The sequence below is a fragment of the Cavia porcellus genome, unplaced genomic scaffold (genome assembly GCF_034190915.1).
Source record: "Cavia porcellus strain 051 isolate PalLab524CR breed Dunkin Hartley unplaced genomic scaffold, mCavPor4.1 scaffold_6, whole genome shotgun sequence".
NCBI lineage: Eukaryota > Metazoa > Chordata > Mammalia > Rodentia > Caviidae > Cavia > Cavia porcellus.
Genome location: NW_026947489.1, coordinates 94,613,184 through 94,637,237, shown reverse-complemented (window position 1 = coordinate 94,637,237; position 24,054 = coordinate 94,613,184). Strand labels below are relative to the sequence as shown.

The 24,054-nt window shown below is 47.8% G+C and overlaps 1 protein-coding gene across 7 annotated transcripts in view; it reads right to left on the bottom strand.

Annotated features, from left to right (window-relative positions):
- The window catches only part of LOC101788968 (mucin-2-like), a 74,545-nt gene extending 50,493 nt beyond the window's left edge, over nt 1–24,052 (bottom strand). For 3 of the 7 annotated variants that reach the window (XR_010048349.1, XM_063251611.1, XM_063251610.1), the window contains exon 1: nt 449–6,622. Coding sequence is in view for 5 of the 7 variants with exons in the window: in XM_063251611.1 (XP_063107681.1) it covers nt 449–6,300 (5,852 nt within the window). In the remaining 2 variants the exon portion in view is untranslated. Of the gene's footprint in view, nt 1–448; nt 6,624–20,008; nt 22,422–23,780 lie in introns of those variants that run through there. The other 4 variants (XM_063251615.1, XM_063251614.1, XM_063251613.1 and 1 more) reach the window with 4 other exon arrangements.
- Between the last annotated feature and the right edge of the window lie 2 nt (nt 24,053–24,054).

Genomic DNA, 24,054 nt, shown 5'->3' with positions numbered 1-24,054 from the left:
GAGGAAACTGAGTTACAGAAGCCAGTATCTGCTCAATGCCACAAAATAAACAGACAAACCACTGGGTTCAAACCCAGGTGCCTGGTTCCCCAGTCTTCTCCTCCTCCTCCTCCTCCTCTCTTCCTTTGGGCTGCGGATGGAACCCGGGGCCTCCCTCTGGGTGAGGCCCAAGCCTGTGATCTACTCTTCCCCACCAAGTTGTCATCAGCAATGGGAACAGTGGCAAGGCGTGTGGAGAAAAGTGGGAGAACACTGGTGGGGCTAAATCCAAATGGGCATGGAAAAAAAAACCTGGAAATGGAGCACAAGAGAAAGAAGGCCAGGATAAAGAATGTGGCTAAGGATCCATCCTCGTGGCTGGGGGTGAGGATGGCCCAGGGAGACCTAGAGGGAAGGTGGCCACCCATGGCAGGCACAACGGGGCCACCGCGGAGCACGGGGATCTTACACGACGATGAAGACGCTGTTGTAGGTCTTGAGCTCGAGGGCAGGGATTTGCTGCAGCCTCTTTGCTGGGCTGAGGCCTGTGCATGACAGGGTCTCCCTCTTGCAGGAGCAGAGCTTACAGACATTGGTGCGCCTCAATGAACTCTTTCCCTTCCGCAAAGGTAGAGGCTTCACCACCACACGTGGAGTGGCAACTCCAGTCGGTCTTTGATGCCGATGCCAATGCCCAGTCACAACCGGGGCTGGGGGCAGAAATGTCACCCCAAGATGCACTGCAGGAGGGTTTTGCAGGGTTATGAAGTATGTGGCCTTGGCAGTAGGGGTGTTACCCATGCCTGACAGTGTGACACCGGGTGATGGGGGATGCGGAGCAGGCCGCTGGCCAGGAAGAGCTGGAATGCTCATCTCTGGTGGCTCTGGAGACTGAGTCACAGTCTCCGTAGGGGCTTCTGTTGGCCTTAAAGCCTGAATCACAGTCTCCCTAGGGGCTTCTGCCAGCCTTGGAGCCTGAGTCATGGTCCCCCCAGAGGCTTCTGGCAGCCTTGGAGACTGAGTCACGGTCCCACTAGGGGTTTCTGGCGGCGTTGGAGTCAGTGTCACGGTCTCCATAGGGGCTTCTGGTGGCCTTGGAGCCTGAGTCACAGTCCCTGTAGGAGTCTCTTGTGGCCTTGGAGCCTGAGTCACGGTCTCCCTAGGGGTTTCTGGTGGCCTTGGAGACTGAGTCACGGTCCCCCTAGGGGTTTCTGGAGGCCTTGGAGCACGAGTCACAGTCTCCATGGGGGTCTCTGGTGGCCCTGGAGCCTGAGGCATGGTCTCCCTAGGGGTTTCTGGCAGTCCTGGAGTCTGAGTCATGGTCTCCATAGGCATTTCTGGCGGCCCTGGAGCCTGAGTCATAGTCTCTCTAGGGGTTTCTGGTAGCCCTGGAACCCGAGGCATGGTCTCCCTAGGGGTTTCTTGCAGCCCTGGAGCCCGAGTGATGGTCTCCCTAGGGGTTTCTGTTGACCCTGGAGCCCGAGTGATGGTCTCCCTAGGGGTTTCTGGCTGCTCTTGAGCTCGAGTGATGGTCTCCTTAGGGGTTTCTGGTGGCCCTGGAGCCCGAGTGATGGTCTCCCTAGGGGTTTCTGGCTGCTCTTGAGCTCGAGTGATGGTCTCCCTAGGGGTTTCTGTCGACCCTGGAGCCCAAGTGATGGTCTCCCTAGGGGTTTCTTGCAGCCCTGGAGCCTGAGTGATGGTCTCCCTAGGGGTTTCTGGCTGCTCTTGAGCTCGAGTGATGGTCTCCTTAGGGGTTTCTGGTGGCCCTGGAGCCTGAGTGATGGTCTCCCTAGGGATTTCTGTCGACCCTGGAGCCCGAGTGATGGTCTCCCTAGGGGTTTCTGGCTGCTCTTGAGCTCGAGTGATGGTCTCCCTAGGGGTTTCTGGCTGCTCTTGAACTCGAGTGATGGTCTCCTTAGGGGTTTCTGGTGGCCCTGGAGCCCGAGTGATGGTCTCCCTAGGGGTTTCTGTCGACCCTGGAGCCCGAGTGATGGTCTCCCTAGGGGTTTCTGTCGACCCTGGAGCCCAAGTGATGGTCTCCCTAGGGGTTTCTGGCGGCCCTAGAGTCTGACTCAAGATCTCACTAGGGGTTTCTGGCAGCCCTGGAGCCCGAGTCAAGATCTCACTAGGGGCTTCTGGTGGCCCTGGAGTCAGAGTCATGGTCTCCATAGGGGTTTCTGGCGGCCCTGGAGTCAGAGTCATGGTCTCCATAGGGGTTTCTGGCGGCCCTGGAGCCCGAGTCAAGGTCTCCATAGGGGTTTCTGGCGGCCCTGGAACCCGAGTCAAGGTCTCACTGGGGGTTTCTGGCGGCCCTGGAGCCCGAGTCAAGGTCTCACTGGGGGTTTCTGGCAGTCCTGGAGCCCGAGTCAAGGTCTCACTGGGGGTTTCTGGCAGTCCTGGAGCCCGAGTCAAGGTCTCATTGGGGGTTTCTGGCGGTCCTGGAGCCCGAGTCAAGGTCTCACTGGGGGTTTCTGGCGGTCCTGGAGCCCGAGTCAAGGTCTCACTGGGGGTTTCTGGCGGTCCTGGAGCCCGAGTCAAGGTCTCATTAGGGGTTTCTGGCAGTCCTGTAGCCCGAGTCAAGGTCTCATTAGGGGTTTCTGGCAGTCCTGGAGCCTGAGTCAAGGTCTCATTAGGGGTTTCTGGTGGCTCCGGAGTCTGAGTCACAGTTTCCCTATGGGCTTCTGAAGACAGAGAGGGGGTCTCCAGGACAGTGGGAGAAGGGCTAGCTTTTGTAGTAGATTGTGCAGTGCTGTCAAGTTCCAGGTCCAAAGGTCTGACTGTAGCCAGAGTCAAGTTTGGATTCTGAGCCGGAACAGGGCCTGGAGGCGGAAGCGTCACCCCAGGGTACGTTGCTGGTGGAACTATAGGTTTCTGTAGGGTGATACTGTGTATGGCTTCTGAGGTGGACACTGGAGCTGTGGTCAGCTCCTGGTCCACAGGCTGGCCCGTTATCCTAGCTGATGCTGGACCCTGAGTAGGACTTTGACCTGGTGTTTGAACTCTGACCTCGCCAGGTGCTGGAGTCTGAGTGGCAGCCTCCTTGGCTGGGGTTGGGGACTGAGAGGAGGCCTGCTGCACAGTTGGAGAAGCTCTCAATTCTGCAGTTGATGGTGGAGTCATGGTAAGCTCTGGGGCTGGAAGTCCAGTTGTGCTCAGAGTCTGGTTTTGGTTGGGAAGCATCACCTCAGGGAACCCTGGAGAAAGAAATGTAAGTTTCCCCTCCGTGGTGGGTTCTATAGTGACGGCAATATCCAGGTCTGGAGGTTGAGACGTGACACTGGACAGTGGTGGCAGCACACTTTCACTGGGGGGCTGCTGTGGTTGAGATGGGCCCAGCATTGGGGTTGCAGAAAGTTCCACCTCCTCAGGAGGCTCCGCAGGGGGGGACGGGGTTGGCAGCAGCACTGGCAGAGGGCTCTCCACCTCTGGGAATTCTTCGGGCTCAGGTGGAACCACTTGCTGAGCTGGAGAAGTTTCCATCACGTTAGACGGCTCCGAAGGTGAGGCCGCAGGCTCCAGGGGAGTAGGGAATGGCTCTGTGTCCTCGGGTGATATTGGAGGCTGGCCTGCAAACGTTACCCTTCCTGTGAACTTAAAAGTGACAGCACTCACAGAGGGTGTCCAAGGCTGAGCTGAGAGCTGGTGCTCAACTGCTTCCAGTGCAAATCCTGCATCGGTGTTTGGGGACAGAGCCAAGTCCTCAGGAAACTCTGTGGGCTGACTTGACTCCATGCTATAGGATGGAGGTGTCTCCTCCACGGCAGAGTCAGCCTGCTCAGTTAGACCCTCTTCCTTGGCAGTGAAAGTTCCAAACAGCTCAGGGGTCACTGAGGACTGAGCTGTGGCCTCCTGTCCTGTCGAGCTTTCAATTTCAACCTCGTTAGTTACCTCTGGAGGCTCTACAGTGACTCTGTGCAAGACCGGAGGCTGCACTTGGTCATTAACTAGAGGAGAAACGGTTGCCTCATAAGGTTCTGGAAGCTGAGCCGCAACTTCGAGAGGGAGCTCTGGAGGAGCCAGCTCTTCAGGAGTTTGTAGATGTGCATCTGTGCCCTCCTGCAGGGCTGAGGAAGGTCCACCCTGCTCAGGAGCCTGGAGATGCCCTTCTGAGGTCTCCTGCTGGCTGGGAGAGGCTTGTTCATCCTCAAGAGATCCTGAAGGTGCAACTGGAATCCCCTGCTGGAAGGCTTCAAGCTCTTCAGAGGGCTCTGGGGACAGAGTTGGGGCCTCCATCAGGATCACAGGAGAGTCCGTGTCGGCCGGTGGAACTGCGTATTGTGCTGTAGTCTCATGACGGGTGAGGGGAGCTGGCACCTCCGCAGTGGATTCTGGTGTTACAGTGAACTGTAGGTATGGAGATGTCACTGTTGTCTTGGGTGAGTGTGAATAGTGTTGTGGAGTTGAAATTGTTACTTCCTGGTGTGACAGATTCTCATTTAGAGTCTCCAGAAGGGCCACTGAAGCTGTAGCATCCTCCTGGACTGGAGGTGTGTCTTCCTCAGGAAACCCAGCAGGCTGAGCTGGAGTTCCCAGCTGGTCTCTGGAAGATCCAGCCTCCTCAGCAGCCTGGGACAATTGAGCCAGCTGCTCCTGCTCATGGGGAGGTTCCACCTCTGCAGGAAAACCAAAAGGATGAGACACGGTCTCCTGCTGGGCCAAAGAAGGGTCAGCCTCCCAGGAAGGCTCTGAAGTCATAAGTTCCACATCCCCCGGCCTAACTGTCACATTATATAGGTTATGGTCAGGGGCTAGCTCCTGATCTGGAGGTCGCAGTGTCACCTCCTGAAGTAGGGGAATTTCACCTGTACTCTCCTGAAGGGCCTCTGAGTCTCCATCATCTTCCTGGACTGGAAGTTTAACTTCTACTGGGGAATCTTCAATTTGAGGTGGGGCTTCCAACTGGCTTCCAGAAGATTCTGCCTCCTTGTCAGCCTCTGAAGATTGAGTTGGCTGCTCCTGCTGATGGGGAGAAGAGTCAGCCATTATAGGTGAGTCTAGAGGCTGATATGGGGCCTCTTGCTGGGCGGGAGAAGAATCTACCTCCTCGGTGGGCTCAAATGTTAGATCCATTGGCTGAACTGTCACGTTGGACAAATTATGATCAGGAGCTGGATCCTGACCTGGAGGCTGGGCTGTCACTTCATGAAGTAGAGGAACCTCACCTATACTATCCAAAGGGGCCTCTGGAGCTCCAGTATCATCTTCCTGGACTAGAGGTTCCAGCTGGCTTCCCAAAGTTTCCACCTCCTCAGGAGCCTCAAAACGTTGAGTTGGCTGTTCCTGACCATGAGGAGAAGCTTCAATCTCTCCAAGAGAGCTGGGAGGCTGAGACAGGGCCTGCTGGGCAGGAGAAGATTCCATCTCCTCAGGACTGTCTGCAGGTGAGACTAGGGCCTGCTGTTGGCTTGGAGTAGGTTCCATCTCCTCAGGACTCTCTGCAGGTGAGGCTGAGGCCCCCTGATGGCTTGGAGTAGGTTCCATCTCCTCAGGACTCTCTGCAGGTAAAGCTGGGGCCCCCTGATGGCTTGCAGAAGGTTCCATCTCCTCAGGACTCTCTGCAGGTGAGTCTAGGGCCCCCTGCTGGCTTGGAGTAGGTTCTATCTCCTCAGCACTCTCTGCAGGCGAAGCTGGGGCCCCCTGATGGCTTGCAGAAGATTCTATCTCCTCAGGACTGTCTACAGATGAGACTAGGGCCTGCTTCTGGCTTAGAGTAGGTTTCACCTCCTCAGCACTCTCTGCAGGCAAAGCTGTGGCTCCCTGATGGCTTAGACTAGATTGAGCCTCCTTCCTTGCCTGGTCAGTTACTGTAACCTCCATCACCACATTAACTGTGACAAATGCTGAGTGTGAGTGAGGAGCTTCACTCCTGCATGGAGTTGGAGCTTTCCCCTCCTGGGGCATCAGCAGCTGATCTTCACAGTCCTCAGCAGCAAGTTCCCCCTGAGCCTGGGCCTCCTGTTGGGTGGAAGACGCTTCTGCATCCTTGGGGGGCTGTGAGAGTGGACCTTCGACTTCTTGCTCAGGTGAAGGGGATTCAACCTGGGGAGTCTGGGCCTCCTGCTGGAACTGAGAAGGTGCAGTTTGCCCAGGGGGCTCTGGAGGCTCATCTGGGTTCTGGGATTCTAGATCAAGGCTGTCGTGGTCAGCTGCATCTGATATCAGGTTAACATAGTCATCCTGCGCGGTCTGCTTCTGAAGCTTAGATTTTGCAAGCTGAGGCCCTGGGTATGAGGCCCAGCCTGGCTGTGGAGCAGCTGGGACCCACAGCCACAAGTGTGGCCACACCAGCACCCCTGCAGCCCAGAAGTGCAGCAGAAACATGAAAGGGTGAAGTTCGGCTGCAGAGATCTGAGCCAATATGCTAGGTCTGCTAGAACCTTTCTGGCAGCTGCCTGGGTGGCAAGTGCCTCGGTAACTGTGCACACCATGCCTGCCCTTTATGACATCATAGTTTAGGAAACCTTTATTAAGGCTTGCCCAGCAGTGACTTCTTTTCCCTTAGAAAGTGACAGTGACCTTTCATGGGCTGCTTCCCCCACAGCAACACATGTGCAACTGCATTGGGTGGATGGTTTTGGATGTCCAGTAGGTTGGGGAAGGTGGGGTAGAGCTTCCCATGGAAGTCAAGACTGGGCCTTGGGGTTCTCAGAAGTACTGGTCCTTCCCTGGCAACTGGAGCTCTTTCTCCTCCATGCTGAAACCTCACAGAGACTGTCTTCCTCTGACCATGCCATATCCAAAACAACTGATCTCCAAAATCAGGACCAGTTAGGTGGAGTCAGGAGGACACACATGAAGGCAATTTATTCCACAGGGTTGCTATTTGCTTTGAACTCAGTAAGGGGTTCCACGTTTCATAATTCATTCCTCTTTGTCAGACTGGAGCTCCATAGACTCCATGATGATGCCACAATTTCTGCAGGAGGGCTTTGGGTGGCAGGCAGTTTTACCCTGAGTGACAGGGTTTGAATCAGTGCACAGCTCTTTACATTAGTATGGAGAACTCACCCCATCCCGCCAGGGCTCAATGCAGTCATGTATAGACATGACACTGATAACCAGAGCTCTCCCCAGTGTGCACACATAGAGAAGACACTTAAACACTAAAGTCTATGGGTTAAACACTTTTCTAGAAATACTACTCCAAACCTACTTACTTCAGTTTTTTAATGAAAAGAAATTCATAACAAAATAATAGGAGAATAACAATAGTTAATACACTGCATATTGTCATCTTTAAAGTAGTTACTCAGAGTATAAAATATGGGCATAAAAAATTCCCCAATCAAATTAGCATGACCCTTCCTTTCCAACAATCTAAGAGACATTAAGTAGTACAACTAATTTGCACTTTTTCCCCACATAGCTTCATAAGAGGTTTTAATATGAGTAATTTACAGAAAGGTTCTTCAGCACAATATTGAATCCCAGGTGCAGGGAGAAGCTGAGAACTACAAACACACCATACTGAAAGGCAGCACTGTTTAAAGCTACAGTGCAACTGTACTTAAGGCTATGGTACCTCTGACCCTGGAATCCTGCCCCAGGGGAGTTTAGGGACTTCCCCAGACCCTTGAGAAAAGCCTAGCCCCTCTCCTGGGTCCACGACTAGAGGAACATCTGAGAGGCCTCAATTATGTTCCCCAAATTTCAAACTAGGGGCCAGGACCCAGGGCAGGGGTTTATGAAAAGTCTCAGATATTCCCTGTACCCCACAGCATTTTCGAGATACATATGAAATCTTCCAAATCCTGCTTGATAGGTCTTTAGTTTCTTAGGTGTATTTCTGCAATATAAAGCTTGAACCTAGGAGATCTTCCACGCAGCAAGAGCCCCACTCCTGAGTTTCATCCCTACCCTTTTTATTCGCTACTGCTGATGGTTTTGAATCTTGGGCACACTGGTTACTTCCACATGGAATTAAACTCTACAGTTCTGCTTCACTTCTGGCAGCTATGGTCTCTTCCCTGGATTGTGTGCATCACAGCTATTTAGTACTCTCTGAAATGAAGTTAACTAGGGTCAACTCAGACCTTCTCTTATTCTAAAACTTTCTGCGTAGAGTGGTAACATCTAAGAGAGACATCCTTTCAATGTATAAATGCATATCCGTAACAACTGTCCTTGTTAAAAAATCTGTATGAAGTGTCAATTGGGTGTGTTTCACAGAATTTTGTGGTCTCAGAGATAGGAACTAACATGTGTTGACTTTGTATCCAGTTACACTACTGAATCTTGTTATTTAGGCTACAAGTCTTTTGGCAGTTTTGGGGGTCTTCTACGTAGTGTATCATGTCATCCTGAGTAATGGTAATTTAACTTCTTTTCTTATCCTTATTGCTTTTATTTTTTTATTTTATCACCCTAGCTAATGTTTCTAGAACTATACTGAGTAACAGCGGTGAAGGGGGACATGCCTGTCCTGTTCCTGAGTTTACAGTGAAAGCTTTCAGTTTTTGTCTGTTTAGTATGATGTGTTTGTCATAGATGATTTTTATCAGATTGAGATAAAGACCATCTATTCCAATTTTCTGTAGTTTTTTATCATGAATGAGTGTTGGACTTTGTCAAATGCCTTTTCTGCATCTACTGAGATGGTCACGTAGTTTTTGTCCTTGGTTCTGTTAATATGGTGTATCACCTTTATTGATTTATGCATGTTGAACCATCCTGCATCCCTGGGATGAATCCTACTTGGTCATGATGTACAATCTTGATGACTTGCTGCATTATGTTTGCCAGTAGATTATTAAGAATTTTTGCATCTATGTTCACTGGGGAGATTGGCCTGTAGGTCTCTTTTTTGGCTGGATCATTCTTTGGTTTTAATATCAGGATAATGCTTGCATCCAGGAATGAATTTGAGAGTATCACTTCCCTTTCAATTTCATTAAAGAGTTTGAGAAGTAGGAGTATTAGGTCTTCTCTAAATTTCTTGCAGACTTCATCAGTGAGTCTGTCAGGGCCTGGGCTTTTCTTTGTTGATGGGTTTTTAATTACATCTTCGATTTAACTTACTCATATTGCTTTATTTAGAATGTTTACATTTTCTTTATTTAGCTTTGGTAATTCATATGTATCTAGGTATCTGTCCATTTCTCTGTTTCCCATCTTACTTGAATATAGCTTCTCAAAGGAAGTATAGATGATCTTCTGGATTTCTGCAGGATCTGTTGCAATTTCATGCTTTTCATTCCTAATTGCATGGATTTGAATCTTTCCTTTTCTTGATAAGGTTGACTAAGGACTTGTCAATTTTATTTAATCTTTCAAAGAACCTATTCTCTCATTCATTGATCCTCTGTACTGTTTTACTAATCTCCATCCATTAATTTCTGCTCTGATCTTTAAAATTTCTTCTTGAAATTATAAGCCCTTGAGTTTTGGGCTTCACTTTCTCTTCTTTTTTTTTTAGAAGCCTGAGGTTCAACATCAGGTTTTTTATTTGAGCTTGCTTTTTTTTCCCTGATCTGGGTATTCACTGCTGTAAATTTCCTTCATCAGACTGCTTTGTGTCCCATGAGTTCCAGTACACTGTATCAGCCTTATTGTTTAATTGTAGAAACGCTCTCATTTTGTCTTTAATTTCATCTGTGGCCCAGTGGTTGTTCAGCAGGGCATTATTTAATTTCCATGTGCTTATGAAGTTCTGTTTCTTTTGCAACTGATTTCCAACTTCACTGCATTATGATTTGGTAATATGCATGGGATAATTTCAATTCCTTTGCATTTACTTAAGCTTTTTCTATGAGCTAGTGTGTAGTCTATTTTGGAGAACATCCCATATGCAGCTCAGAATGTGTATTCTGATGTTGTGGGTTGAAATACACTGCAGACATCTACAAGTCCATTTGTTCAAAAGTTTGGTTCAGGTCTAATATTTCATTGAGTTTTTGTCTAGTTGACCTATCTGTGACAGTGGGGCTGAGAGGTCCCCTATTACCATTGTATTAGTGCATGACTTTTCATGTCCATTAATATTTTACATAATTGGGTGCACATAAATTTATAATTGTTATCTCTTCCTCTTGAATTGTTCCCTTTTCAAGGATGTAGTGACTCAGTCTGTGCTTGAAATCTACTTTGTCTGCAAAATGGAATAGCTGCCCTGATTATCTTGGGTTCCTGTTGCATATGTTTCTTGTATGCAACATACTGTTTCTTCTCCATCCATTCTGCCAGTCTGTTTTGAGTGGTAGATGAAATAATTAACATTGATGATATGTACTGAATTATCCTTGTCATGTTATTTACCTTTGCTGCCTTTCTTTACCCCCTCAGTTTAATTTGCTTGCCTTGCCTAGTGGATTCACTCTGTTGGGGTTCATGGAGTTGTAATTCTTATTATCTGTTTCTATAATATTCTTCCAGACTTTTTGGAGTGCTGGTTTGTTGATCATGAATTTCCTTAGGTGTTTCTTGTTATAGAAGTATCTAATTTTTACATCAAGTTTGAAAGATAAGTTTTGTGGACTACATCAATCTGGGTTGTATGCTGTTTTCTTTTAAGCCTTGATATTATTCACTCCAAACTCTTCTTGACTTGAAGATTTGTATGGAGAGTCTGTTATGATTCCAATAGGTCACCTTTATAGGTGATCTGTTTCTTCTCTAAGTTATCCTTTGTTTTACTGTGTTGAATTTCAGGAATCTGGACTATTATATCCCTTGGTACAGTTTTTTGATCATGTCTAACAGGAATTCTATACACCTCAATTATCTGTATGTAAAATTCTTCATTTCCACAGGATCTGTTTTGATTTCATCCTTTTTTTTTTTTTTTTTTTTTTTTTTTTTTTTTTTTGTACCAGGGATAAAACTCATGACCTTGTGCTTGCCAGGCAAGGGCTTACGCAGCTGAGTTAAACCCCCTGCCCTCCGTATCTCAGATTCTTTATTCCTGTTTGGCAAGTTTTCTGCCATGACTTCTCTGCACAGGTTTTTTTTGTGTGTGTGTGTTGTTTGCACTATCTCCTGCATTTTCATTAACTCTAATCAATCTTATTCTTTCCATTATCTAGCAGCTGCTATGATTTCTCATGGCCCCTTGCTATTTTAATCTTTCTTTTCATGATCATTAACCACAAGCCTGTCTTCTATATCTGAAATTCTGTCCTCATTCTGCTGCATATACTTTGAATTTTTAATCACCTGGATATCTTTTTTGACTGTTTCATAGATTCCATTACTTTATGTTGGGCATTCATAGTTTTATCCTTTTTTTAAGCTCTTTTTAAAATCTGTATCTGTTCTAAAGTTACTCAGCATGTCTTTCATTATATTCACTGTCTCTGTAGCTATCTCGAGAAATTATTTCTGATCTGATTTTTTTCTAGAACCTCACTCATGTGCTTCATTAATTCTGCTGTCACAACTTCAGAGTTCAGGTGAGTGGCTATCAAATTGTTCCATCTTACTGCCTTCTGGGTTTGCCTTTGAAGAGCAGGAAGTCTGGGATTGTATCTTGCTTAAGTGTGTTTTGATTTTCTATTTTTTTAGTTTAATTCTTGGGTTGATGCTTATAAATTGCCTATGGTAAGTATCTTTATCGCTAATATTTAGAACACTTAAGAAATTAGTACTTCTCAGAGATGTCTTCCACGTGGAGCTGGCTTTTGACTTTTGAATCTGTTATAAGATCCTATGTCTTGAGCCGGGTATGGTGGCTCACACCTGTAATCCCAGCACTTGGGAGGCTGAGGTAGGAGGATCATTGCAAGTTTGAGACCAGCCTGGGCTACAAAGTGAGCTCAAGGCCAGCCTGAACTGCACAGACAAAAAGACCAAAAAAAAAAAAAAAAAAAGGATCCTATCTCTTTGGGGATTGAGAAGTTGCTTCCTATTTTGGCCTAGCCCACGGTTCTTTGGCACTGGCCTATAGTACTGTTTATGACCATCAGGCAATCTCAGTTTTGGTAAGCCAGAAAGAACAACTGATTTGAATAATTATGTCACCTTGGCTAAAGTAGTAGAAGCAGCAATAACAATACTATCAAACACAGTTTTTATGGATTAAGAACTGGTGGTCAATTTCATTCCAGCTGTATTACATCAGCATGGCACTGAGCTAAGATGCTCCACCTGAGGAAAGTTGCCAGCATAAATAGGTAGAGAAGGAGAAGGAGGACATTAAGGTGTTAATGAGTTGTTGCGTTGACACATTGTGGGTTCTCTTGGAGAAGCTTTGTCCTCACATTGAGCATTGCTTCCTGGCTCTGGAGGGGAAGACATGTGCCGCTTGGTCTCCAAGATGAACTCGTCACGCTGCTTCCTGGCATGTACTTGACTGTGCTTGTTGTCAGAGGAGCTCAGAGCCTCCGTGTTGCTGAGAATGGCTATGGTGCTTTTCAGGACAGCCTTGGTCCTTGTTGTGTGACTTCTTGGCTCCAGCACAGCTCATCCCACCAGCACAGCTCCTTCACCCCACTGGCATGGACTTTCTGGCTTCCACCACTGACCTTTGGGCCTTCCCGGCACAGATCCATAAAAAGAGAGTGGTGTGAGCCCTTCTTGTGGGCTCTGGACCTCCTGTTGGACTCTTGGGAGGCATTGTCATGAGTTCTGGGTTTTCATCTGGACTCATGTGGGACATTGCTGTGGGATTTAGGCCCTTGACTAAATATTCTATGTCTTTAGTGTTGCAGATAGATTTCCTGCATTTTCTTGTGTTAACTCCCGGTGACCATTATAAAAATAATATTATAAACTCCATGTCCTGATTCTAATCACTCTCTGTGCACAACCCCTGACTATAACAACAGTCTAAAAAATGACAAACTGTGCTATTTGCCACCTTTTTCTGTATGAACTAGATTTGTGGTTATACAAGAAAATCTAATGCAACACAGAAAATAATATATAGTAAATAAGACTTCAATATGGTGACTTTACCCTCAGGGGAGAAAGTTTAAAAGGTGGTAGGGGAAAAAACAGAAAAATAGAAGAAATTAGAACCAAAGCTGAAGGATAAAAGAATATATTATCCAAACTTTGGGAAACTGGTGAAGAAAATAGAAGGGAAAGAGAAAATGAAGAGATAAAAACAAGAACAGAACAGAACAGCAACAACAACCAAAACACCCTAGAAACAATGTTCACACTCATAAAAACAAGAACAGTCAAGAAAAATAAAAGAAGTTGGACATGGTGTGCATGTCCATAACCCCAGCACTCAGGAGGCTGAAGCAAGAGGGTCATTGCAAGTTCAAGACCAGTCTGGGTTACAAAGTGACATCAAAGCCAGCCTGAAATACACAGTGAGACCCTGTGTCAAAAAGATAAAAAAAAAAAAAAGCAAAGGTAAGAAAAGGAACAAAATAATGCCCACTTTCAAAGCATGTTTCTGCTGTCACAGGTAGAACAATGTGGGCAAACAGAGTCCATGTTTGCTGATCTCAGCAAGTCAGCTGGAGCTTTATGGTGCTGCAATGGGTAACTCCAGCAAGCCTGCACTTTTAGTTCCACTGAAGTTCAAGCTGGTTTCTGGCTGTGAGGCTAGAATCTGATGTGCCTCCTGCAGCCTGAAATCAGCTCTCTGACCTCCTGCTGACTTGAACTGGGCAGCCTCAATCTGACACTGGCAGGTGCTAGATGGAGCCAGCTCACAGCTGTTGAGTTCTGAGCTTAAGTGGCCCCTCTCCAAGCTGGCTACCGGCCAGTTGCCCTCTTCTAGAGCGCATCTGAACCCGAATAACTCACCAGCCACTGCACTCTGCTGCATCCACTGCTCTTGTCCACTGGTACATTTCTCTGTGGAGGCCTCTAGTGTAGCCAGTAGTCACCATGAGTCTGCAGGTTTGAGCTTCCCCTCCCATTCAGCAAGTCAGGGCTCAGAGGGAAAGTACTGCTTGTCACCTCCTTATTCTTCATTGAAGTTTCTCTCCCTTCATTCTCCCAATGGGCTTTAATTTTCACTTCAGATCCTTCCTGGGTCCTGGGTACTCACTTCCCACCTTCTTCTCTTCTTCATGTTGTTATATTCCAGTGTCTTCCCACCATTTTCACACTGACAACTGGAAGCCACTGCCGCCCACCTGCTACAGACCCAGACAGCTATGCATCTGGACTGGAATCACAGTGAGAAGGGCTTGGAGGTAGAGCAGGTGGCTGGCTGCTCCCTGCTCAGCAGCCACAGCAGCCTGTCTACTCCAGTCCAACAGCCTGCTCTGGACTTAGCCCCAAGCAGAAGGCTGTGGATTCTCGTCACTCATTATCTATTGGCACATCCTCCAAGTATCCATATTCCACTCTTTTTCTGATCAAGCCATTTCATAAGTAGACAAAGGAATGAATATTTACACAAATGTTTATAGAAATCTTTTTGTTTGTTTTAGTTCAACTGGACACTGAATTTAAGATCTTTTAGGTCTGGAGATTTAGCTCAGTGGCATAAGCGCCTGCCTTGCAAGCTCCTGGTCATGAGTTCGATCCCTGGTGCTGACTAAAAAAATAAATAAATAAATCCTCATCTTCTATGGGGCTGGGGATTTAGCTCAGGGGCTGGGGATTTAGCTCAGCGGCATAAGCACCTGCCTTGCAAGCAGGCGGTCATGAGTTCGATCCCCGGTACTGATAAAATTGAAAAAGATAAAAAAAAAAAAAAAAGATCTTCCCTTGAGGTACATGCCCTGAGTAGTATGATTCTGGAAATGACAGAATAGATTCAATGACAGAATGGATTCAATTCAAAGTCTTCAAGAGGAAAGACTCACGCTAGGTGTGGGTGGTGCCAACCAATAGACTTGCAGCCTGTATGGAATAAAAGGGAAAGGTGGCTGCTGCTGCTTGCTGCCTGCCACACCATGAACTGTTTCTCCTCTGCCATGCCCCTCAGCCATGATGACCTGCTTGAGAGTCATTTTGCTCTGGACTGAATCCTCTATGAACTGTGAACCAAATTAAAACTTTCCTCCTTTAATTTGTGAGTGTCAGGTATTTTGTCCAAACAACAAGAAAATAACTAAGACAGATTTTGGTACCAGAGAAGTGGGGTCATTGCATGATGATATCTGATCATGTTGTTTAGAAGTTTTTGGAACTGGCTTGTGGAAAGTTTGGAAAGGTTTGGAAGTGCCAACTAGACCAGCAGCCCCTGACTTCTATAAGCTTAGCTTTATGGGAGATTCTGGTCAGAGCTCAAAAGACCAAAATACTGAAAAAAATGCAGCCAGTGAAGACTAGCTTCAGGAGATTTCAGTTAGGAAGAAGAATCACATTGGCTATTGGACTCCAGATCATGTGTGCTATTCTCTGGCTGAAAATCTGTCTGCATTTTGCTCTTGTCAAAAGACACTGCAGGAGACTAGAATTATAGGCAGTGAAATAATTAAGAAATTTCAAGGCTGTCTAATGTTGAGATGGCAGCATGGCTACTGGATTTTTTGGTTTTTTTAGTGTGGTGGTCTTTTTTTTTTTTTTTGTCAGCTGTACCTTCAGAATCAAGAGCAAATGGCCTAGCAGTTTGATTTAAAGTATTTGAGTTTTCCCAGAAAGGAAGCTCTGGTAAAGTGAAGGCCTGCAGAGATGAAGCAGAGGAGAACCCGGTTTTCAAAAAGGAAGAAGACAATAGAAAAAGGCTTGAGGGCATCATGAGAACCAACAGGACTCCACCCTTTGCAGTCTCAAAATTGTAAAAATGAGAAAAGAGTCCCAGGTTGACTACTTCCAGGATGGTGGTGGCCAAGGAATTTGTTCTTGGGACTGGGTTCATAGAACTCAGCAATGCATACACTTGACCCCTACAGCTGGGATAAAGGAGCTTGGCTACTGCTCCAGCTGACAGCAGACACTGGTGTCATGTATGTGGTGCTGGTTTTAAGTCCATGAAGAATGTGAGTGTTGTGGGGTCAAGAAGGTTTCCAGTCAAATTTCAGAAGGAGACTTAGAAGGCCATGCAGCATGCCCCAGAGAGGGCAGTGCATGAAGCTACAGGAAGCTGAAGTGCAGGCGAGACTCCAGAAGGTTAAAGAAACCATAAATGTGGATGATGGGAGGAAAGATGCAAGGAGGGAACACAGATAGCCCAAGAGAGAAGCTATGAGGGCTATAATTACTGGCAGTACTGTAGGGTGGAACAATCAAAGTCCCTTTGGAGCTGCTATGTTGCCCCAGGTTGCCCTTCATGCTGGACATGGAACCATAGGATTTAATATTTGCCCTGCTGGACTTCAGTCTTGCACTGGTCCCATTCCTTTCTATCCTGCCCCACTTTTGTACCTTATGAAATGGAAATGTTTACCTTATTTTATTGTAAATTGGGAGTATATAACTTCCTTTTCATTTTTATGAAGCTGAGAGAATTTAGACTTATACTTTTAAGCAATGCTGAAACTGTTCAAACACTGGCAACCTTTAGAAAAGGAATAAATTCATTTTGCATAAAGGAATGCACATGCATCTTTTGGGGGCCAGGGATGGAATTTTGTTTTATATCTAAAACATGCCCCCAAAACCTTTGAGCTCCTTTCAGAGAATTCTGGGAGGCAACTGGATCGTAGGTGTGTGGTTCTAAATTAGTTGATGGCTGGGTTTAGTGGAGTTCTGAATGTGACTGAATGGATTCAATAGAAGAGGGAAGACTCACCCCAGGTGTGGGTGACAACAAACAACAGGCTTGTAGCCTGGATGGAAGGGAAAGGAAGCTGTTGCTGCTGCTTGTTGCCTCCTTCCTGCCACACCATAAACTGCCTCCCCTGTGCCATGCTCCCCTGCCTTGCTGCCCTGGCTTGGAACATCTCACTATGGTCTTGAACCTCTAAGAAGCATGAACTCAAGTTAACCTTTACCCTTTAACTTGTGAGTGTCATGTATTTTGTTCCAACAAGAAAGTAACCAAGACAGCACTGAACCCAGGATCTCACATAAGCAAGGCAATCATTCCGCCACTTTGCTGTGTAAAAAAAAAACTTCAATAATTCCTGCTAAAAGGTGAGGTGTCATAGTTTCAAAATCAAGTATGACTTGGCAAATTAATCACTGTATGTAGACCACCCTTCTTTATGGCATACTACACAAATAGTGGAGAAAATGACAAACGAAACCATCCATGGGGCTGAGATGACTGTTATTTCTAACAGGCCTGAGTCTTTGTTATTTTTATTTCTGCTTCTCTTAGGATAACAAAAGAAGGACTGGCCCTGGGGTGTTGCCCAAATTCAGGTGGGTGGAGGGGGAATGGTCTCCCAGACCCAACTATGCTATCTTTACTATTCTCCATGCTTCCCAGAAATCTGTAAGGGACTGCAGAAGGAGGAAGGTCCATCTTCCATGGCTACTTCTGGCTGAATAGGGGTGTTGGCTCTACCTAGGTGGAGATCAAGGCATTTTCACCCTGCTTGATCCAAAGGGCATGAGAATCCCACTCCCCCTCCAAGGATTTCTCGATGAGCCATGAAAGTGAGGTTTGGGCTTAGGCCAGCACAAGTAGTTTAATAACTGTCAAACAAGGAAAAACGAGTTTGCCTAAGATTAAGTATGTAAGATCTAAATGATAAGGTTATGAGATCATAAGATCAAGTCCAGTGCAATAACCAAGATGCCCAGGTTTGGATATTCAGACAAGTACCGCATCTCTTTCTAGTCCTCAACTCTCTTGCACTTTCCCTAGATCACATCACAAAACGATATGATTCTTGTGACAAAACTTCACAATGTAAAATCAGGCAAGATAACTTAATCATCACACATAGCTTACACATCCTTTTAGATAGGGACATAATGCTGAGGCCAAAGTTATCCCAGCAAAAGCAGAACCAAGTAGAATGGAGAGAGGAAGAGAGCTAGAGAAATAACCCCAGGATGAGCTAGCCACAGGCTGGCTCTAGGGCTAGGAGAATACCATTGCCAAAGCCACCTCTGCAGCTTGAGACAGAACTTTTAAAACACACTGGAGCTGGGGATATAGCTCAGTGGTACAGAGCCTGCCAGGCAAACATGAGGTCATGAGTTCAACTCCTGATACCCCCACCCCCAAAAACAAAAAAACAAAAATTCACTACGTTAGTCCTTCACCTTCCAACTCTGCCTCTCTCAGTTGACTAGTACCATAAAAAAAGCCAAAGAATTTGCGTTCCCTGACAGACAAAGGTTGGGGGCACAGGGATAAGAAGGGAACTGGACTTCCTCCGGAGGAGAAAGAGATGGAATACAAACCCCGAAAAGGGCACCCACTCCATGTGAGCCCACAGGTTCCACCAGGCCTCACAAACAATCCTGGTAACTCCCCAAGTGCCACCCAAATCCACATGGTCCAGGGCATGCTGCCAACTAACCCTCACCCCAAATAAGAAATAGTATCAGGTAGATGTCCCCAAGACTCTTTGTCCTCAGAGAAAGATTAGGAAAGTGGCCTGGGGAATCCTGCTGCCCCAGCTATGGCGTCCCAAACTCTGTGGGCTGGCATGGAGACCCAGAGGGCAACCCCTGGCAGTCTGCAGCTCTGAAAGCTGTGCCACTTGTCAGCCATCTCCATTCGGCTGGCCTCAACACCATGAGCACAGAAGTGTGGGAAACCATGGCCACTGAAGGCTGTAACAAATTGCGAAAAGGGGGGTCACATAAACACAAACCACCTGTCCACTCAATGGGGCACTCCCGGCCCCCACAAAGGCCAAAACCTTTCACCCCAAAGCCTGCTCATCTCCTTCCTTTGGGAGTCCTCCCCAAGGCAGCAACTACTCCAAATGGCCATCAGGTCAGCAGTCTGTTCTGTGTCCTCAAGAGACCCTGGTCGCTTATAATAGGGACAAGAGAGAAAATAGTGACCCCTAAAGGAATTTACCTTCCTTCCTGGCTGCACTCCTGGCTGCTAGCTCCTGCTGCACTTGCCAAGAAACACACCATGGGATCCCTCCCTGCTTTTCTGGTGATTCTCACCTCACTCCCTGATCCTCCCCACCACCATCAACCTTAGTTCTCCTGGGAAATAAACTCAGTCACATGATGACTCCTTGACTCCCCACACAGTCAAAGATTTGGGTGTTCCCTAAGAGTGACAAGTGTTAGAAAAGAAATGAAAGCCAGTCAAGTATCTGATAGAAGTAGGTTTTTCCCTTGTACATTTTTAGGATAAAGTAATATTTATTCAGAAATCGCCATCATTCTGTAGATTTATCCCACATTAGTCCAAATACGTACAAAATTGGGCAAATTAAAAATCTCTTACCCTATAACCCCGTGTGTGTGTGTGTGTGTGTGTGTGTAATGCCTTTTGTTTTGGTTGTTTGGGAGCAGGGAGAAAACTATCACCATTATTCACAGCCATTCAGGATCCCCAAATTTTTACAAGAAAATTGGTAAGGGGCCTGTTGTGGCTTGTGTCTAGATATCCCTCCAAAGCCTCAGGAGGTGGGGCTTTTTGGAGACAGCTGGATCCAGAGTGTCTAATGCTGGGATCCAGGATATATAGTTTCTAAATTAATCCACTGACTGGCTTGGCATAGTTCTGGAAGTGGATAATGGGAAAGTTACCCTAAGAACAGGTATCCTGGACAGAGTATAAGGGATACAAAGATGGCTGCTGTGGCCACCTGCTGCTTGCTGTGTCTCTGCTTTGGTGCCTCCTCTGCTGTGCCACCCTGCCTTGGTGCCAGCCAACTACGAAATGAAACCTCTACAAACTGTGAGCTACAAATGCTTTCCACCCGTAACCTCAGGTGTTGGGGTATTTTGTCTCAGCAACAAAAGAAGCCTCAGACGCCCCCGGCCTGTGCCAGAGCTCATCTGCTGGACGCTTGTTGATGCTGCTCACTGAGCAGCAGGAAGCTCAGGTATCATAGGTCCAGGGGAGCTGAAGCAGCTGGATACTGCCGCCCCATCATGAGGGCATCGAGGCCCAGGGCAAGCTGAATGCAACATCTTCTCGAATGCATCAGTGCCAACACATCTGCCTCGGCGTTGGCAGCCCCACTTGCATTCCGATGCCCGGCGTCAGAGCCCGGTGTCAGCAAGGAACGGTTGCTGATCCGGGTTTGCTACCCACATCCCGTCCTGGGAACAGATTCAGAAACGCACCCCAACTTCCGCCTCTTACCTGACATTCCCCTTCGGACACTAAGATCCAAGCTGTGCCTTGTTCTTCATTGAACAGTGTGCGCGAGTGATTTTAAAACGCACTCCACCCCCAGGAGATGTCTGAGGAAGGGACGCCAGCACCGGGCAGTCCTGCTGGTCCCCAGGAGGCCAAGTCCTTGAGCAGAGGCGCTGAGGCAGGAGTCCATGATCCTCTCAGGAGGAGCGTCCTCTTCCTTAACTCTCCTAGTTTTGGCTCAACTGAAGGGCCCAGGGGCGATTAACTCTCAGTTAAGGTTTTGCCTCTGCAGTGGCAACCACAAGGATGACCAGCCACTATCATGCACCACTGTCTAACTTTTGGCAGTACTGCACCTGCGCAGCTGTGTTTCATGCAGTACTGCACTTGCGCAGCTGAGTGCAAGCAGTACTGCGCCTGCGCAGTTGAGTTCCATAGTACTGTGCCTGCGCAGCTGCGACTCATGCCATAGTGCACCTGCGCTGATCAGGCCCGCCATTTTAGAAAGGAAGAACGTGAGGCCAGGCACGGTAGCACAGGTCTGTGGGCCCAATGCTGGAAAGGTTGAGGCATGAAGAGTGCTGTGAGTTCCAGGCCACCCTGAATAACACTGTCTCAAAAAACAAACAAAAAGGCAGCATGTAAGCAATCCATGCCGGAACTGGACTCGATGGGGTGGGGCAGGCGATGCGAGGCAGCCCCGTCGCACCAGTCCATGTCTCTGTGCCTGTACTACAGCCACTCTGCCCCAGCGTCCACCAGCTGCATGCTTCCATCCAGGCCTGTTTTTAGGGTTGAGTTCTAAAGGCGCCCCACGGGATGGAAGGCACAGACGCTGTATAGCAGCCAGCTTTCTCCTCCGCTCCGAGCAGACTGGAGCAGCCGGCAGCGGGCATCGCAGGGGAGGACGCGGGAGGGGACTCTGAAGCCGCCCTTCCTTGGGAAGTGTGTCCAGAGGTTCAAGCATGGCCAGAGAGCAGGATCAGTGGTGAGCACCTGTGGCACCGGCCTTCCTGAGCCCGACTGCAAATCCCCCGCACCAATGGGCCAGGAATGCATTTAAGCTTATGAAGCTTTCCGTGCGCAGGTGCGAGCTGAGCCCTGAGGAGCCAAAAGTTTCCAGGGCAGCAGGTGCGTGCGGCTGGGGCACTGCACCACAAGGCTCTGGGTTGAAGCCGGAAGATGCCCGCTGCCTGCAGGAGGATCACGCCGCTGTGTGCGTGTTGATGTCACTGGTTGGACCCACGTGAGCAACCTCAGGGTGCCTCAGGCACAACCTGCAGGTGTGCCGAGACTTCAGGGTGTCAGAGGGAATGCAGGAGACAGTCAGACTCCCCTTTCCTGCTTCCAGAGCTGAGGACAAGGTCCAGGGCCGAAGGTGGGCTATGCGTATTGCCCAAGTCTGTGTACTCCTGTAGTCTTAAAGACCCTGAGCACGGAGAAGGGAAAAAAGAACGACCAACCTGCTCTTCTTGGCCAGGCAGCTGCATGCTGAAGTGGGTGGAGCAGAGCCACTCAAGTGGAAAGGTTCTGACTGAGCTGCTCAAGGACATCTTTCCAGTCCCTGTCCTGTCTGTGGCCCTGTTTTTGGCTCAGTCAGTGCCCCAGCATAGGCCCTTAGCTCTGGCCCTGCAGGGTGAGCATCCGCAGGAAGACGGATGTAGGTGAGGCCCACCCAGAGTTCCTTCTGTGTCCCCCACCCGGCCCTCCTGGACCTGCTCCCAGAACCCTAGGCCAGGCAGCAGGCACCTTCTTCCCCTCCCACAGGTGTGGGGCCGAGAACCACATGCAAGCAGTGACCAAGCTCCAGAGCTCTGTGAAGCTCCTGCAGAAGGTGACTGGTCCATGGGTGCGGAGAGGACCTGCCCCACCTAGAGTGGATGTTCTCCACTTTGGCCTAAACAGATGTTCAGTTTTCCAGGGGGTCAGGAAAGAACAGTGAGGGTGGGAAGATGGCTACCTGTTCTGTCCGCTCCATTCCAGAACAACCTGAACCTGCTCAGAGACCTGGTCGTGCATGTGAGGCACAGCCTCATGGCTGATCCAGACTGGGGCACAGGGTGGAGGTGGAGAGTGAGGGGTGGCACTGCACAGGTGAGGAGCTGGGTGAACAGTCAGCTTGTCCTGGATGGAGGATGTGTGGCACGTGGAAGGTACTTCTCTTTTCCTGGCCTAGTCATCCTACAGAGGCGTCCCAGGAAACACATGGCCAATGCCAACTAGCGGAGGTGTCTAGTGCAAAGATTTTCATGCTGAGGGCCATCACTCCAGGTAAAATGGGCAATTGATTTCAAGCACAACTAGCACGAAAACACAGAATGTCCTTTGCAAATTGGACTGGTGATGCACACCTGTGATCCCAGCACTCTGAGGATGATAGTAGGTTCAAGGCCAACCTGGACATCTTATTGAGGCCCTGTCATAAAAAAATAAAATATAATGAAATAATAAAATGAAATGAAATGGGCTGGAGACAAAGCTCAGTGGCAGAGCACTGGCTTAGCCTGGGGTTTGAGCCCAGGTACTCAAGGAAGAGAGCGAGCGTTATATGTGCTTAGTACAGAATAATTGAGACAAAAGAGAAACATGCAAAGACCCAAAAATAGCCATGATTCCTCCACCCAGGGACAGTTGATGTGGACATCAGTCTCATTCACTTGAAGTCATAGAGACAGGGTCAAATATGTCTACACACAAAAATGTATACATGCTTCAGGAAAACAAAAACAGTATGTGACATGCTTTCAACAGATGGAGTTGCCCTTGTATGTGGGACCCTAGAAGATGTCATGTATTGCAGAAAACCCACAACACTGCTGACCCTTTAGAGAAGAAATTGGAAATACATGGGCAGCAGTCTCCACGACCCAGGTTACCCAAGCATAGTTCCCTGTGCTAATGAACTTCTGGAAGCTCATGGTCCCCACTTTGAGCTCCTCTTGTAATTACAGGGGCCAAAACTAACTTGTATTAATCTCATGATGTCTCAGTAAATTTAGTATTAAAATATTTATATAAGTTTTTTGTTTCCTGAAGCATATATACATTTTAGTGGATAATATAAAGATAGTTTTTGCAATTTAATTAGATATGTTTGTATAAGATGTTTCTATTTATTTATTTATCGACAGGGTTTCACTGTATAGTCCTGGCTGAGCTTCATCTTACTATGTAGTCCAATCTGACCTCAAACCTTTGGCGATCCTCCTATCTCAGCCTCGTGCGTGCTAGGATTAGTGGTGTGTTGCACTACACCTGGCTTTCGCAGCGCAGATGAATATTCAGGAAACAGAAGTGATTTGAAACATTCAGAACTTTAAAAGAAAACCTAAAATCCAGTTGTGGTGTTCCCACCTGCAATCCTAGCACTTGGGAGGCTGAGGCAGAAGGATTGCCAAGAGTTCAAGACCAGCCTGGGCTACATAGTGAAACCCTGTCTCAAAAACCCAAACCAAGCCTAACCGAACAAACAAAGATTATTTGGTTCAGGATTCTGGAAAGTCTAAATTGAACAGATTCAGAATCTGCTGAGAGCACCTGGTGTGGCCCAGCTGAGTGACACTGAAAAAGAGGGGAGGCAGGGACATTGGCATATGGGTAGCCTTGCAATAAAGAACTGATCCCATCACAAACAACAGGACCATTCCACAGGACCAGCATCTGCCCAGAGCCCCTCTGAGCGCCCTACCTCTGGGGTGGCGCCAGACCTTGGCTATGCCAGTTTCCTTCAGGAGCCTGAAGTCTCTGCGCATTCTTTGGGGTTTTGTTTACTTACTCGTTCGCACCGCTGGAGCCAGAACCCAGAGCTAAGCATTTATGCACAGCTTTTATTTCTTTGTTTTTTGAGAGAGAGTCTTGCTGTGCAGCTGTCATGGTTTATGTCTGTGTCCCCCAGGCCTCATGAGTTTGCATTGTGTATTTGTGATTGGTTCATTGTCTAATGCTTGGATTGATGGTGTCAGTGCTCCACCTACCTAGGAGTAGAGCCAGGATGTGATGTAATGGCAGGAAGAAGGTGTGTCCTGCTCTTTGCCCCTTCCGGCTTGCTG